We start from the raw sequence: 14,091 nt of genomic DNA, 5'->3' as shown, positions 1-14,091 counted from the left end.
TCAAAAGCTATATAAACTGCAAACTCCTCAGTAGTGAGAAAAGAAGCCGAAATGTGTGTTGCCTTGGGTATCGACAAGAAATGTTAGTGTTTCTAAACCCAGGACCCTGCATTCACTATATTTGATCTCCCACAGTACACAGAACATGAAAATGCAATTATTTTAGTGAATATTAAATACCGTTTCTCTTCAAAAGTGTATTAGCAGTCTTGTGACTTCTATCCGTGTCTGGCTGAGCACTGGTTAAAGCTTATAGGAGGAGTTTTAATTCTCATCTGACTTTCCTATGAGGCTGCAGGACTCCTGACCCTCTGTCTTCACAGTACTTGTTGGCCCTGTGCTGATCACATGCACCCTCCCAAAAATAAAAAAAAAAGACAAAAAATAACTCTCTAGCAATACACACCTAACTGAGCATGTGCAGAGTGCCTCCTAGGGCTCTGTGCTATCGGGCGATGGATTGGGGACTGTGGAAGAAGGGGAGGATCCGAGAAGACAGGATCAAGCAGCCTTTTTACACAATGTGCAGGATTAACCCCTTAGTTTCCTCAGTGAGTATAATGAGCATGCTTTACTGCCTACAGTGGGTATAGAGAAGAATCACCCTCCTTTTTAAAATCATATTTTGTTGCTTTTCAGCCTGAAATTAAAGGGTCACTAAAAGAATGACTGAATTTGCTGAAATGACTGTTTACAGGGTATAGAGACATAAAAGTTAACTGATTCCTTTTAAAAATGATTACAAATGGATAAAAATCAATCATATAATGTGCCTGCAGGTTATTTTCACTTTTAAACTGGTTTCATGTTCCTGTGAACTAGAGAGACACACAGAACAAAAACAAACAAATCCAGGCCAGTGTTTTGTTTTTAAAATGAATCTGATTGGTTCTGTTAAGTTTTAGACACACAGTAATGACAGCTTAGACCAACAGTGAAAAGCTCCCAGTACTGTGGTTATAAGGAAACAGACAACCAGGAAGTGTGGAGATCACAGCAGAATTACAGCCACTTCAAAGCAAAAACTAACAATAAGGACATGAAACCAGTACTGCAGTAAGGTAAAGGAAGCTATTTAGCTAAAAAAAAAATCCTTTATTGATCCTTTAAGACACACCGTTTTGTGTTATCCTGCTGTATTTACTAGTGCAACTTATAACATCTAAGTGAAAGATATAACACTAACCTATCGGGGAGGGGTCGCCGAGTTAGAAAAAGATTACCCCCTTGTGTCAGTATTTTGTTGGACCACCTTTTGCTTGAATTACAGCCTTTAGTCTGCTGGGATATGTCTATACTAATTTTGCACATCTAGACTTTGCAATATTTGCCCACTCTTCTTTGCAGAACTGCTCACGTTCAATTAAATTTGATGACTATTTGTGGACTGCAGTCTTCAAATCATTCCACAGATTTTCAGTGGGGTTTAAGTCTGGGCTCTGACTATTTTCTCTCCTTCATGGTGGAGATTTTTGCTGTGTGCTTTGGGTCATTGTCATGTTGGAAGGTAAACCTTCTTCCCATTGACAACTTTCTGGCAGAGGGCAGCAGATTTTCCTCAATAATTTGATGGTATTTTGCCCCATCCATTTTTCTTCTATTTTGAAAAGTGCTCCAGTCTCTGCTGCAGAGAAACCCCCCCCCCCCCCCACTTACAGAGAGGGATAAGATGATTTAGCTTGAGTGGGTTAACAACCACTTTAAGTCTTCATACAAATAGCTGCCAAAAAGGGTCAATCCTTGAGCAGACTCTGTATCAGTGGTTGTCAACTTATGAGCTAAAGGGGGCCTCAAATGCAGCCCCTGACATCCCCAGAGCCGCACATATTGTTCACTACCGTATTTGCCGGCGTATAAGACGACTCGGCATATAAGACGACCCCCTAACATGCTGCTAAAAACTGTGGTTTTGTAGTCTACTCACCGTATTAGACGACCCCCTTGTGTGGAAGTAATGAAGAAGCCGCAGCCCGCCGGGTGCTCTGTACAGCTGTATGTAGTTTTTAAAATGTGCGCCGCGCTCAGCCAATCCCTATGCTCGATCGATATCGGCTGCCGGGTGCTCTGTACGGCCACATGTATTGTGTATATGCGCGCTCAGCTAATCCTGATGCACTGTGTTGATGACAGAGCATGCTAAGCCTGCTCGGATTGGATAACAACCTCTGCCAATCCGAGCAGGCTACATAAATGTAGCCTGCTCGGATTGGCAGAGGTCGTTACTCCAATCCGAGCAGGCTTAGCATGCTCTGTCATCACACAGTGCATCGGGATTGGCTAAGCGGCGCATATACAGAATACATGCAGCCGTACAGAGCACCCAGCAGCTGATATCGATCGAGCAGCTGCTATACCCGGCGTATAAGACGACCCCCAGATTTTGGCTGTGAAATTCCGGTGTAAAAAGTCGTCTTATACGCCGGAAAATACGGTATATGTAATGCTTGAGAGGACTTTCAGAAACTGCAGACCTAATAGAGGAAATGAGGTTCAGGACTGGGGACATTGCAACAAACCCCCAGCCAAAAATGTACAGAAGACAATACAAAACTGGGAATGTTACACGAGGCCATTGGAGATGAATTCCACAGGCTGCTGAGGTCAGAGGGCCACACATCATATATCAGAGGGCTGCAGGCGCCCCTCGGGCCACAGGTTGGGCACCAGGGCTCTATATCCTTTCTGCTTGTGATAAATCGGAAATATTAATTTAAGGTTAGGGTCATTTCATTTTAGTCTGGATAATGTAAAACATTTTACAATCTATTTAAATACTGTACATCCTCTTTGCGTTTATCATAGTTTCCCTTTAATCTGCGTGTGATTTTTTTATACCTGTCTGGAGTGAACATGCTGCATGATGGAAGGCAGTTTGCTATTTTCACCCATCTGTTACATTTCAAGCCGTCTCTCACTTCAGCCTTTGTACTGCCATCCATCATGTGTTGAACATACCTAGAGGTGAGCAGAGATTTATGGGCTTGATATTCGGAACAATTAGTCTGTGAATCACTAGGAACAGATTTTTGCCACAACAACTGGCATGAAAACTGTCAGTACTCTGCAGATTTGTGTAAGCGAGTGAAGCAAGAAGAGCGCCTAATAAGTGCCAGTAATTAAGAGGACCTCAGATTTGTTCACCGTCTAGAATATGCTGCTGTTCTGTAAATATACCTTCTCATTACTTTTATAGAGCAGACTCTGAATCTCATTTTAGTCATTTTAGTGCATTTATAAATGTAGGTGCATTTTAAAATATCTTGTGTGAGGGGCGGTTACAGAGCTGTTATAGATGTGCGCATATTCTATATCTCTCTCTAAAATATATATATATATATATATATATATATATATATATTAGTGCTGTCAAACGATAAAAAATTTTAATCGCATTAATGTCATAGTTAACTCACGATTAATCTATCTAATTTATGACGAATTTCCCCACAAATATCGCACAATTCTGCAAGTGATTATAATTTATGATCGCTGTTTTCTAGCTGATCTAAAACCATTTTTGACATAAAGGGACACTTTTGGACAATCTACAGTTTTCAGGCAGAAAGAATAGTTTTTATTTTATAAAAGTACATGTAGGACACTGGGCAGACCACTAGGGACAAGGGGTGTGTGTATTTTTTACATACAGTACTGTAATCTATAAGATTACAGTATACTGTGTGTATTGTGTTTGTTTACTTTTTTGAATTTGGCGACGTTCTCCGCTCCCGTGCGTCGTAACGTCGCAGGGAACGGAGATCGGCGGCACACAGACACTGTGAATCAAGCGAGGAGGACCCGCCAAGCGAGGAGGACCCGCTCGATCACACAGCGGGGTGGCATCGCCGATCACACAGCGGGGTGGCATCGCTGGATCCAGGGACAAGGTGAGTAACTTGCCTGTGAATCCAGCGAGAAGGTAAGCCGCGCCGCTGCACACTCTGCACGCCCACCCCGAGCGCTCCCGCGTTAATCGCGCGATAAAAATATTGACGGCGTTAACATGGGTTTGCGTTAACGCCGTTAATATCGCGTTTAACGCACAGCCCTAATATATATATATATATATATATATATATATATATATATATATATATATATATATATATACATACACACATACACACATACACACATACACACACACACACACTATTGTCAAAAGTATTGGGACACCTGCCTTTACACGCACATGAACTTTTAATGGCATCCCAGCCTTAGTCCGTAGGGTTCAATATTGGCCCACCCTTTGCAGCTATAACAGCTTCAACTCTACTGGGAAGGCTGTCCACAAGGTTTAGGAGTGTGTCTATGGGAATGTTTGACCATTCTTCCAGAAGCACATTTGTGAGGTCAGGCACTGATGTTGGACGAGAAGACCTGGCTAGCAGTCTCGGCTCTAGTTCATCCCAATGGTGTTCTATTGGGTTGAAGTCAGGACTCCACCCCAAATTTGCTCATCCATGTCTTTATGGACCTTGTTCGTACACTGGTGTGCAGTCATGTTGGAATAGGAAGGGGCCACTCTTCATTGAAATTGTCCAAAATGTCTTGGTATGCTGACGCCTTAAGAGTTCCCTTTACTGGAACTAAGGTGCCAAGCCCAACCACTGAAAAACAACCCTACACCATAATCCCCCCTCCCCCCCCCCCCACCAAAAGTCCCAATTTTTTATGTTTTCCCTCCTAGGAATCACATTACAAAGTCTTCAATGATGCCTGCATTTAAAGTGGAACTATACTCTTCTCCCCTCCAGCAATGCCATGTCCGCAAGCTTCCTCCCCGACTGTGACCTGCAGCCATTTTTATTTGCCACACTAGAATGATGCAATTCCTGCGCTTGCATGCAGAAGTCTATTTATTCTGGCACCCGGCACGTGGCAGGTACAGTGATTGTACACAGCTTTAAAAGTTTGCGAAGAGGAAGGAAAGATTCCTTTAGGAGCGGTTCACACTAGAAAAAGGCATGTTTCATGCACATTTCCTGCACTGTGCTCAAAATGCACTGCCTTTGTAATCTGCTACAGGTGCCAATGTAATATTTATGGCACCCCAAATGCAGTTTGCAAATGCAGTGCATTTGTAGCCACCAAATTGCATGGTACAGCAGTGCCATGTGTTTTGGTGCAGTGTGTTTTTTAAAAGTAGTGCATGCACTACTTTCATTGTGTTCTGCTGCGATTTTGGCCCATTCAAATGAATGGGCTGCAGAATCGCATCACAAAGGATCCCAGTGTGAACTGGCTCTTATTGCAGACAATATGGTTCCTCTGTAATAAAAGCCCATCCATATTAGTTGCCTGCTTTAATTTGAACAGAATATACGGTGTTCTTGGAATGGTCTGGTCATATAAATATACTATTTTTGTTTCTCTTTTTTCCTGGAAGGGGACAACAGCCAAGTATTCGTCTTCCCTGCAGTAGCTAGAGGCTTTTAATAGTTGAGTTTACCCTTTGCTGTCAAAGGAAATTGATTGTTTGTGCTTCAAATGTATTCTTTTGTATGTGACAAATGGAATTGCCGGAGTGTGATTAACGTACCTCAAATTTCTTTTGAATTGGTTTGGCCAAGTATTGATTGTTCAGGTTTCTGGAATGAGCAGATAGATGTGCAGTGATGGCTGACCATAGGTCAAACTTTGGGTGCTTTTACACATGAGCTTTACTGTGTGAGCGGTGAACATACAGTCCTAAAACAGGCGTTTTACAAACGGAATGCTTTACAGCAAGGGTGTCCAACCAGAATGCTTTACAGCAGGGGTGTCCAACCAGAATGCTTTACAGCAGGGGTGTCCAACCAGAATGCTTTACAGCAGGGGTGTCCAACCAGAATGCTTTACAGCAGGGGTGTCCAACCAGAATGCTTTACAGCAGGGGTGTCCAACCAGAATGCTTTACAGCAGGGGTGTCACGTCCTTGGCGGTAGAGCCTGATGTGCGGAGGACAGCCTCTCTTGCAGCTCTGACTCCGAGCCCCTGGTAGAGCAGACAGGAAGTGCAAGAGTCGCACGAGTGCCTGGCAGGATCGCCGATGAAGTCGCTGGGCTGGAACCTCAGAAGAAACCGCAGGAGGACACCGGTGCAGGAGAAGACCAGGAGCAGCTGATAGCAGGAACGACTTAGTGCAGGAGCACCAAAGACAGGAGGGCGGAAGAAGCTGCAGATGGATGGGTGCTCAACAAGACTGAGAAGGACTGTAGAGATAGCGGATGCAGGCAGGCTGGGTCATACACTAGCGGGCACGTCAGGAACCGAAGCGAAGGCAGGAGCGGAGTCAAGTGCAGGCCGGGTCTGTATCGGGCTGGCAGCAAGGTAGCAGGAGGGGCAGGCAGAAGCAAGGTCAAACAAGCTTTAGAACGGACAGCACCTGAGTCCGGGAAGTGACCCAGTTTAAATGGCCTATCTGGCGGCAATCAGTCATGGGGTGCACGCCGCGGCGCGCGTGCGCGCCAACGGCGCTCCCACAGGAACTAGAGTCACTGCCCGTCTTCTACGGCCGCCATTTTGGACGTTGGCATGCCCTTCCTGACAAGGGGTGTCCAACCTTTTGACCTTCCTGAGCCACATTGGAAGAAGCGGAATTGTTTTTGGCCATGCATAAAATACACTGAGGATAGCAGATAAGCAAAAAAAAGCCGCACCTATCTGAATAATAGAAAAAAAAAATTAAAATATTTTTTATTATACAAGTCAAAGGGGGCTACATAAAACTAGTGAGATCGGGTGTCAGCGGATCTCACCCGCTGACATCCGCGATCTCACAGGGACCAATGTATGTCCCTTTTTTCATCTGCAAACAGATGGATGAAAAAGCGGACATATGGTCCGCAGGTGTGAAAGGGGCCTTATTGTCATTTGTTCATCTTTATTTATAAAGAACTGCAGCATATATTGAGACTTTTTCTAAATGTTTTAAAAAATATATTGTTTTTTTTTATCTTGCCAGAGTTCTTGTCTTCAATCGGTGTCTATAGGCTGGGAAGGAGGTGTTTATGTACAGACCTGTGGCCACACACTCCATATAGATTGCCATAAGTCCTACATGGAGTCATTACGTGTAAGTAGTATTGGCAAAAGTTAAAGATACGCAATGTAAGACAAGAGGGAGCAGATTTATGCGTGCATCAGCTACATATTTATGATGGCTAGATTGACACCCAGGATCATATATATGGATTAGCCTGAATAACAGCTACAGAAGGCTTCCGCGTGAGATCCAAATTTGTAGCTATGGCATGTACTCCACTTGCCTTCAAGGCAATCGGTGCTTCATTGACTATTAAATGGCGGGATTGGATAATGCGTCAATCCATGGCGGGGCACATTTGAGAGCATGTACAATGCCAAACATTGATCAGGTCTTTATTTTTATTTTGTGTATATAATGTTCAAGCTTTTTTTTGTTTTTATTTTTTACACATTTTCATAAGATTGGAAAAGGGCTTAGGTTTTTGTCAATGCATTTGTTTCACACTATTTGTAATCCTGGCACCGGTACTGGAAGTGGAATGGGACAGAATAAAACAAAATGGGGGTTTTGCCATTTCTTACTTTTGGCTTTAGATACATATGAATGAACTATAAGATGTGGAAGCCTTCGCTGTATGACTTTCCAACTTTATATTCTGAAAGAGTTTTCTAAAGGTTATGTGATTCATATTCTATTTATAATTTTTTTTCCAGAATGACCAGGTCCTGCCCGGATTCTCGGTTGAGAAAGGAGAGTTCACATGTCCTCTCTGCAGGCAGTTTGCAAACAGCGTCCTTCCTTGTTTTCCTGGTAACAGTATAGAGAGAAGCCACTGGCACTTTCATGCGAACAAGAGTATGCGAGAACTCATCAAAGAGGTGGAGGAGCTTCAAGAACAGCTGGGAACTTTCCCAGTAAGCATCAGTGTAAGGCCAAAACATCTTGTTACTTTCACTCTGTCACCCCATCTCATCTGCCAGTTGCTATCACTGCAGTATAGAGAGATGGTCATTTATTGGATGTGCCTTTCTGTAGCACGCTTGTAGAATAGACACAGCATTATTTGTTAGATGATTAGAGGGCTAGAAAGTATATATATATACATCAGTGCCTGTCCTCAAGGAGCTTACAATCTAAGGTCCCTAATTCACATACACATATTGGGGCCAAAAAATCAATTAAAAGAATTCATGGACAGCCGCACACCAAAATAAACCTAAAAAGTTAGCCTTTATTGGTGTAAAAAGGATAAAAAGCACAGCAAGCAGTGGGTTAAAAAACTGACGCGTTTCGCACAAACAGTGCTTAGTCATAGCTAGGATATTGGGGCCAATTTAGACAGGATCCCTTTAATCTACCAGCGTGTCTTTGGAGTGTGGAAGGAAACCGGAGTACCCGAAAGAAGCCCATGCATACACAGGGAGAACATGCAGGTAATGTCGTGGTTGGGAGTAGAGCCGACAACCCTAGTGCTGCTAGGCAGAAGTCCTAACTACTGCTGTGCTATTAGCTGAGCATTGTTGACCCCTTTTTTTTAAGGTAAAGATTGATTAATCATTTAGTTGAGGTGGTAAAGCCACAGGCTCAGATCTTTTAGTATAATGTATACATGGCATAATGGCCTTCGAACTGCTACGGAGGACTCTGGAGATTAGAATTCCCAGTTCTGTCCAGCTACCACTCATTTAATTGATGGATTCACCCTACTTATAGGACAAAAATGATTGGCGGTTTTAGCTGCAGGTGGAGGCATTATGGCACAAACTGCTGTAGGGAAATCTCACTCCTGAGGTTATTGGGATTTAAAGCAAACGTGTTTTAGCCAACCCCCTAAATATTAACCCCTTGGAGCAGACCACCTCCCGGCCCTTTTCAGAGTTCTAAAAGCTGGAAGGGGGCTTTCGGGTCGTTTGACCACTGTGATTTGGCTGACAAAATGGTCACATGATCAGAAAGCTCAGAATCCCAAGTATGCATTGGGAGTCTACCGATCCCCACCGGCTACCATGCTGGGAGCATGCAGGGAGTTATTTACACTGGGGCGCATATTTGTGGCCAGTCAGCATTAAGGCCCACATGCTGAAAATGCCACATGTGTGTACTGTCTGTACCGAGAGGTTAATAAATGGAAATGAGATGGAACTAACCTGTATCTGAGCACCACAAACAGAAAACCCTATTTCATAGATTTTTTTTATATTCAAAGCAAACTCACACATCCATCCATGTCTCCATGTTTTATTTTGTTGAGAAATCTATTTGAAAAACACTCCCTAGCATCTCTAGCTGCAGCCATCTTGAGTAAGAGAGAGCGATTCATGTAGCTTTTACTGACTGGAATCCATCTGTCCTTAGCTTAAGTATGCATAGCTGTATGCTTAGCTCAAGTAGCACAGCTATGCACTGTGTGCATAGCTGAGAAAACCCCCCTTTAGACGAAAGGGAAAAAAATACCCATGAAGGCCTGGAGACACTAAAACATAAATTGTGTTTGGCCACTTAACTGATACCTTAAAATAGAAAATAGACAGCTAGAAGGTTCCCCCCCACCCCCCCCCCCCCCAATTCCTTTTCAGGATTATTGACTGCAGTGAAATCAATAATGTACTGCTGCCTCATCTTAGAGTGAACCTGTACCCTGACTATGCACATTAATAGTATCTTCATATTGTGAACAAGCATTAAAAGCACTATAAAAAGCCGCCATCCACTTCTGTCGCTAAGACCTCTTTCATACTGAGGCAGTTTTCAGGCATTTTAGCTCTAAAAATGGCGCCTGTAAAAATCCTGAAAACTGGCTCCCATGCCACCATGCTTTCACACTGGGGTGGTGTGAGGGGAAGATGGAGATCTCTTGTTACTGCTAAGCAGGAACACGAATCTGTCTTTCCCTAGTCAAAGCACACCCCCCACAGTTAGCAAGCACTCCCTGGGAACGCATTTAACCTTTTGCCCCTGTTAACCCCTTCCCAGCTAGGGTCATTAGTACAGCGACAGTGCTTTTTTTTTTTTTTTTTTAAACACTGATCAATGTATTAGTGTCACTGGTCCCCAAAAAGTTTCACTTGGTCAGATTTATCCGCCACTATGTAGAAGTCCCGAGAATACTAGTAAAACAAAACAATTCACAAAAAATATCCCATAGTTTGTAGACGCTATAACGTTTGCGCAAAACCAATTACAGTAATATACGTTTGTGTTTTGTTTTGTTTTTTACCAAAAATGTAGCAGAATACATATTGGCCTAAATTAGATTTAAAAAAATAAAAATAAATTATTGGATATGTTTTATAGAACAAAGTAAAAACATATTTTTTTTCCCCCAAAATTGTCTGTCTGTTTTGTTTGTAGTGCAAAAAATAAACACTGCAGAGGTGATCAAATATCACAAAAAAAGTTCTATTTGTGGGGAAAAAAAGGACAATCGTCAGTTAAATTAATGCAGTGCCATGTTGCAAAAAAGGGCTTGGCCCTGGAGAGGGGTAAATTTTCCGGGGCTGAATTGGTTTTAAAGAAGATCTATCACTTGCTTTCATTGAGGCTTGGTTTACATATATGCGAATTGGATGAATTTGTAACCGCATCCAATTCTCAGAACATGTGAATCGGACTGACTTTCAATGGAGCCGGTTCACACATGGGCGGTGCTGTTTTTCAAAGGGTCTTGTGTGTTTTTGGGTCCGGTTCAGATGCGATTTTTCAGGTAACAATTTGCACCTACCCCGCACTTGAACCAGTGAACAGAAACACTCCGGACTGCTGCACTGATACCGCGGCTGCCTATGTGTGAACCCAGCCTAAACCTGAACAGTGTATGTTAAATAAAATGACTATTTATTTTTTTCAGCCTTAAAATATGGGTTTTCCCATGCAGATTGTTACATCCACCTTTGAGCCCCATCCGCTCTCCATTCTGCAGCACCTGTCTCTCTCTCTGTCCTGTTTAGTACACACACACAGTCCAGACCTGTAGCTTGTTGTTCAAGGCACATAGACTGGAAATGGTCAGCTTGTGTGGTGAATGGATTGCATCTTGAGAAGCACTTTCATTCATGAAAACACAGAAAAAACACAGTTAATTATTGGTTTCAATAATGTGCATATAAGGTGTCCTAACATTTGATATGCAAATACTTATCATAATACAATGCTATTGCATAAGTTACCACTAAGAGAATCTGAGAACCGCCATTAAAAAAACAAAAAACAGTGATCAGGCAATAGCTAAAATTTGTTTCCGAAGATAATAATTATGAATTCATGGTGACGGCTCCACGGAGTTGATGGAAGTTTTGGCAAATGTTTACGTCAAATGGTTGCTGTTTTTTTTTTGTTTTTTTTGCCATATTCATGACTTGTGCATGCACATCCTATTTTTTCCCTTTAGTCAGAAACAAATTTAAGCAAAGAAATGGAAGCCGTGATGAAAGATATCAAGAGCACCACTCAAAAGAAGTACACAGACTACAGCAAGACGTTGGGTTCCCCTGATAATGACTTTCTGTTCATGTACTCTGTCGCTCGGTAAGTCTCCTGTTTACGCTGAAATCAAACTCCTTCCCCAGCAACCTATAGCACATTGTATACTAAGAATTAGAGGTAACTTTGCTAGACCCAGCAAATGTCCAACAAGTTTTTTTTTTTTTACCCTGGAGTTCCACTTTAAGAATTTTCCAGTGCTACTTGCAGATCATGCACAACCTGATTTACACAGATAATGAAGTGGTAGTGTTAGAACTCTGAAAATAAATATTTTATAATGTAAGTCCTGTAAAAACCCTTCCAAATTTGTAATTATTATTTAGCTATAAGCAGTAACTTTAACCATTAATAAAGTTGTGATGTTATAAAAACAATGCACAGTTCTAGTCTGTGTTCATGAAAATGGCTGGTCAGAGCTTTACTTTCCTAGCAGATCCATGGTAAGCGTTTTGGAAAAGATCATAATAATGACTTCTGCATTTATAACACTGTTACTCAACATTCCTGAAAAAAAATGAAATAGAACAGAACCAAAAAACAGCATTTTGCTTCTATGCATTAAATTTCTGCCCATGTTTTCATGGAGCCAACTGTAGACATTTTGCAAGCCGTGCGAATCGCCTGAGGAGCGGTAAATTCCCAGCGGATGCCCTTATCAGCAGAAACCAGATGCAACCCTGAGCAAGAGTATTATCTTTAAATTGCCTTTTTTCCTTGGAGCAGAGAGGATTAAAACATTCCCTTGGAAATGGGTGGCATTAGCAGCACAAACTTAGTGATGGTAATACATAGAGGTTGTCTTCTGTGAGCAATGGAAAAATACCTCAAAAGAGCCTGAAAAATTGTTGCTGACACAAGATTTCAGGACCATTGCCTGCATTAATTTTGTATTCATGAAATCTTATTTAGGAAGCTCAAAGAGTTAAATGACGTCATTGGAATCTGCTGGTATACCTAAATCACACGCATATTTTACTATTGCAGCCAATTTCATAATTTTTGTTTACCGAGGAATTGTTCTTGAAACATGGGATATTTTTGCAGGAGGAAATACAAATGTTGCTAATTGCCATACTGGCTTTGCAAACTGTGGGCCTTAAAGTGATTTTAAAGTCTTGTTTTTTTTCTTATATAAAATAACAAGCGTGTTATACTTACCTGCTCTGTGTAGTGGTATTGCACAGGGCAGCCCAGATCCTCCTCTTCTCTGGTCCCTCTTGGCTGCTCCTGGCTCCTCCCTCCTGTTGCGTGCCCCCACAGAAAGCAGCTTGCTATGTATGGGGCCAGCAGCTGAGCTGCAGCTCCACATGTCCATTCAGACATGGACTGCCATTTGGCCACAACCCCCTCTCTCTCCTGATAGGCTTAACTGACTTTGACGACATCGGGAGCCAATGGCGCTGCTGCTGTGTCTCAACCGATCAGGAGGAGGAGTCCTGGACAGCTGAGGGACTCGTGGACATCGCTGGACAGAGAGGGGACTCGGGTAACTATTAGGGGGGCCTTTGACGGCTGCTACACACAGGTTTTTTATCCTAATGCATAGAATGCATTAAAATAAAAAACCTTCTGACTTTACAACCCCTTTAAGATTTATTTGGAAAGTGGTGTCTTGCTTCCCTTTTTAAACCTGCACTGGCTAGATAACTAGATTATGTGGAAAAAGTGCAGCGCTAATAATGAATAAACTGTGATAAAACAATCTGAAAATTAAATAAGCAACACCACACGCGACTGATGGTGATGACTATATTAAGCTTAGTCCATAGAAGTTCTATGGACTAAGCTTAATATATTCAGATTGTTTTATCACAGTTTATTCATTATTAGCGCTGCACTTTTTCCACATATGTTTTCTTAGCGATTTTGATCTTTTTTGCTGTGTTGGCTGCTTTAATTTTTCACTAGATAGCGCGGTATTTATTCCTTTAAATTTGTAGCTAACTAGATTAACTTCCGTTTTTTGTTGCATGCTAGTATTATGTCGAAAGTTTTTTTATACGGAACTCAGACGTTGAGTTCACGTACGACAAACATTTGCACATCCGGCTGTTGTCGGACGAAAAACCGGAATCGGCTGTCAAGCACCGTACTAACAATCCGAAAATCGGCAGATCGTTCGGACAAAATTTTACGTTTGATTTTCGTATCGTGTGTACGGGCCTTCGATCAACTTGTTACTTGTGACTGAAGTTGAAAATACTTGACAGTTAATGTTGCTGATCATAGAAATACCATGATGTTAACAGCTGTTTCTCTTGTATCAATAGAACAAATCTAGAACTGGAACTTGTCCACCGTGGAGAAAATCTGTGCTCTGGAGGAGCTAGTGCTGGGGGGAAAAGATCTTGCCTGAGTAAGTTTACATTTTAAGCAAAACTTGTAATAAAAAAAAAAAAAAAAAAAAAAAAAAAAAAAGGTACTTGTGTGGTAACTTCAGAAAATAGTTTGTCTGGATAATTTTTTTTTTTCTTTTACTTTTCACTGCTTGGTTACAGATTCCACATACTTACTGGCATGGTTTTACCAGACAGGAAGGGTGTGGGAAATCAACATCAACAGTGGCATGGAGCACAAGAAAGGCTGATGTTTTTAGTAGAATAGAGAAGAATAAAACTATTTTTCGTTTTTTTTTATTA

At 41.9% G+C, this 14,091-nt stretch overlaps 1 protein-coding gene across 4 annotated transcripts in view; it reads left to right on the top strand.

Annotated features, from left to right (window-relative positions):
- The window catches only part of UBR3 (ubiquitin protein ligase E3 component n-recognin 3), a 266,744-nt gene that overhangs the window by 175,666 nt on the left and 76,987 nt on the right, over positions 1–14,091 (top strand). For 2 of the 4 annotated variants that reach the window (XM_040357780.1, XM_040357782.1), the window contains 4 exons: positions 6,947–7,057; positions 7,684–7,884; positions 11,358–11,494; positions 13,723–13,808. In XM_040357780.1, the coding sequence (XP_040213714.1) occupies positions 6,947–7,057; positions 7,684–7,884; positions 11,358–11,494; positions 13,723–13,808 (535 nt within the window). Of the gene's footprint in view, positions 1–6,946; positions 7,058–7,683; positions 7,897–11,357; positions 11,495–13,722; positions 13,809–14,091 lie in introns of all 4 variants that reach the window. The other 2 variants (XM_040357781.1, XM_040357779.1) reach the window with 1 other exon arrangement.

The sequence above is a fragment of the Rana temporaria genome, chromosome 6, assembly GCF_905171775.1.
Source record: "Rana temporaria chromosome 6, aRanTem1.1, whole genome shotgun sequence".
NCBI lineage: Eukaryota > Metazoa > Chordata > Amphibia > Anura > Ranidae > Rana > Rana temporaria.
The sequence above is the reverse complement of the archived record's forward strand: the minus strand, read 5'-3'. Positions and strand labels throughout refer to the sequence as shown.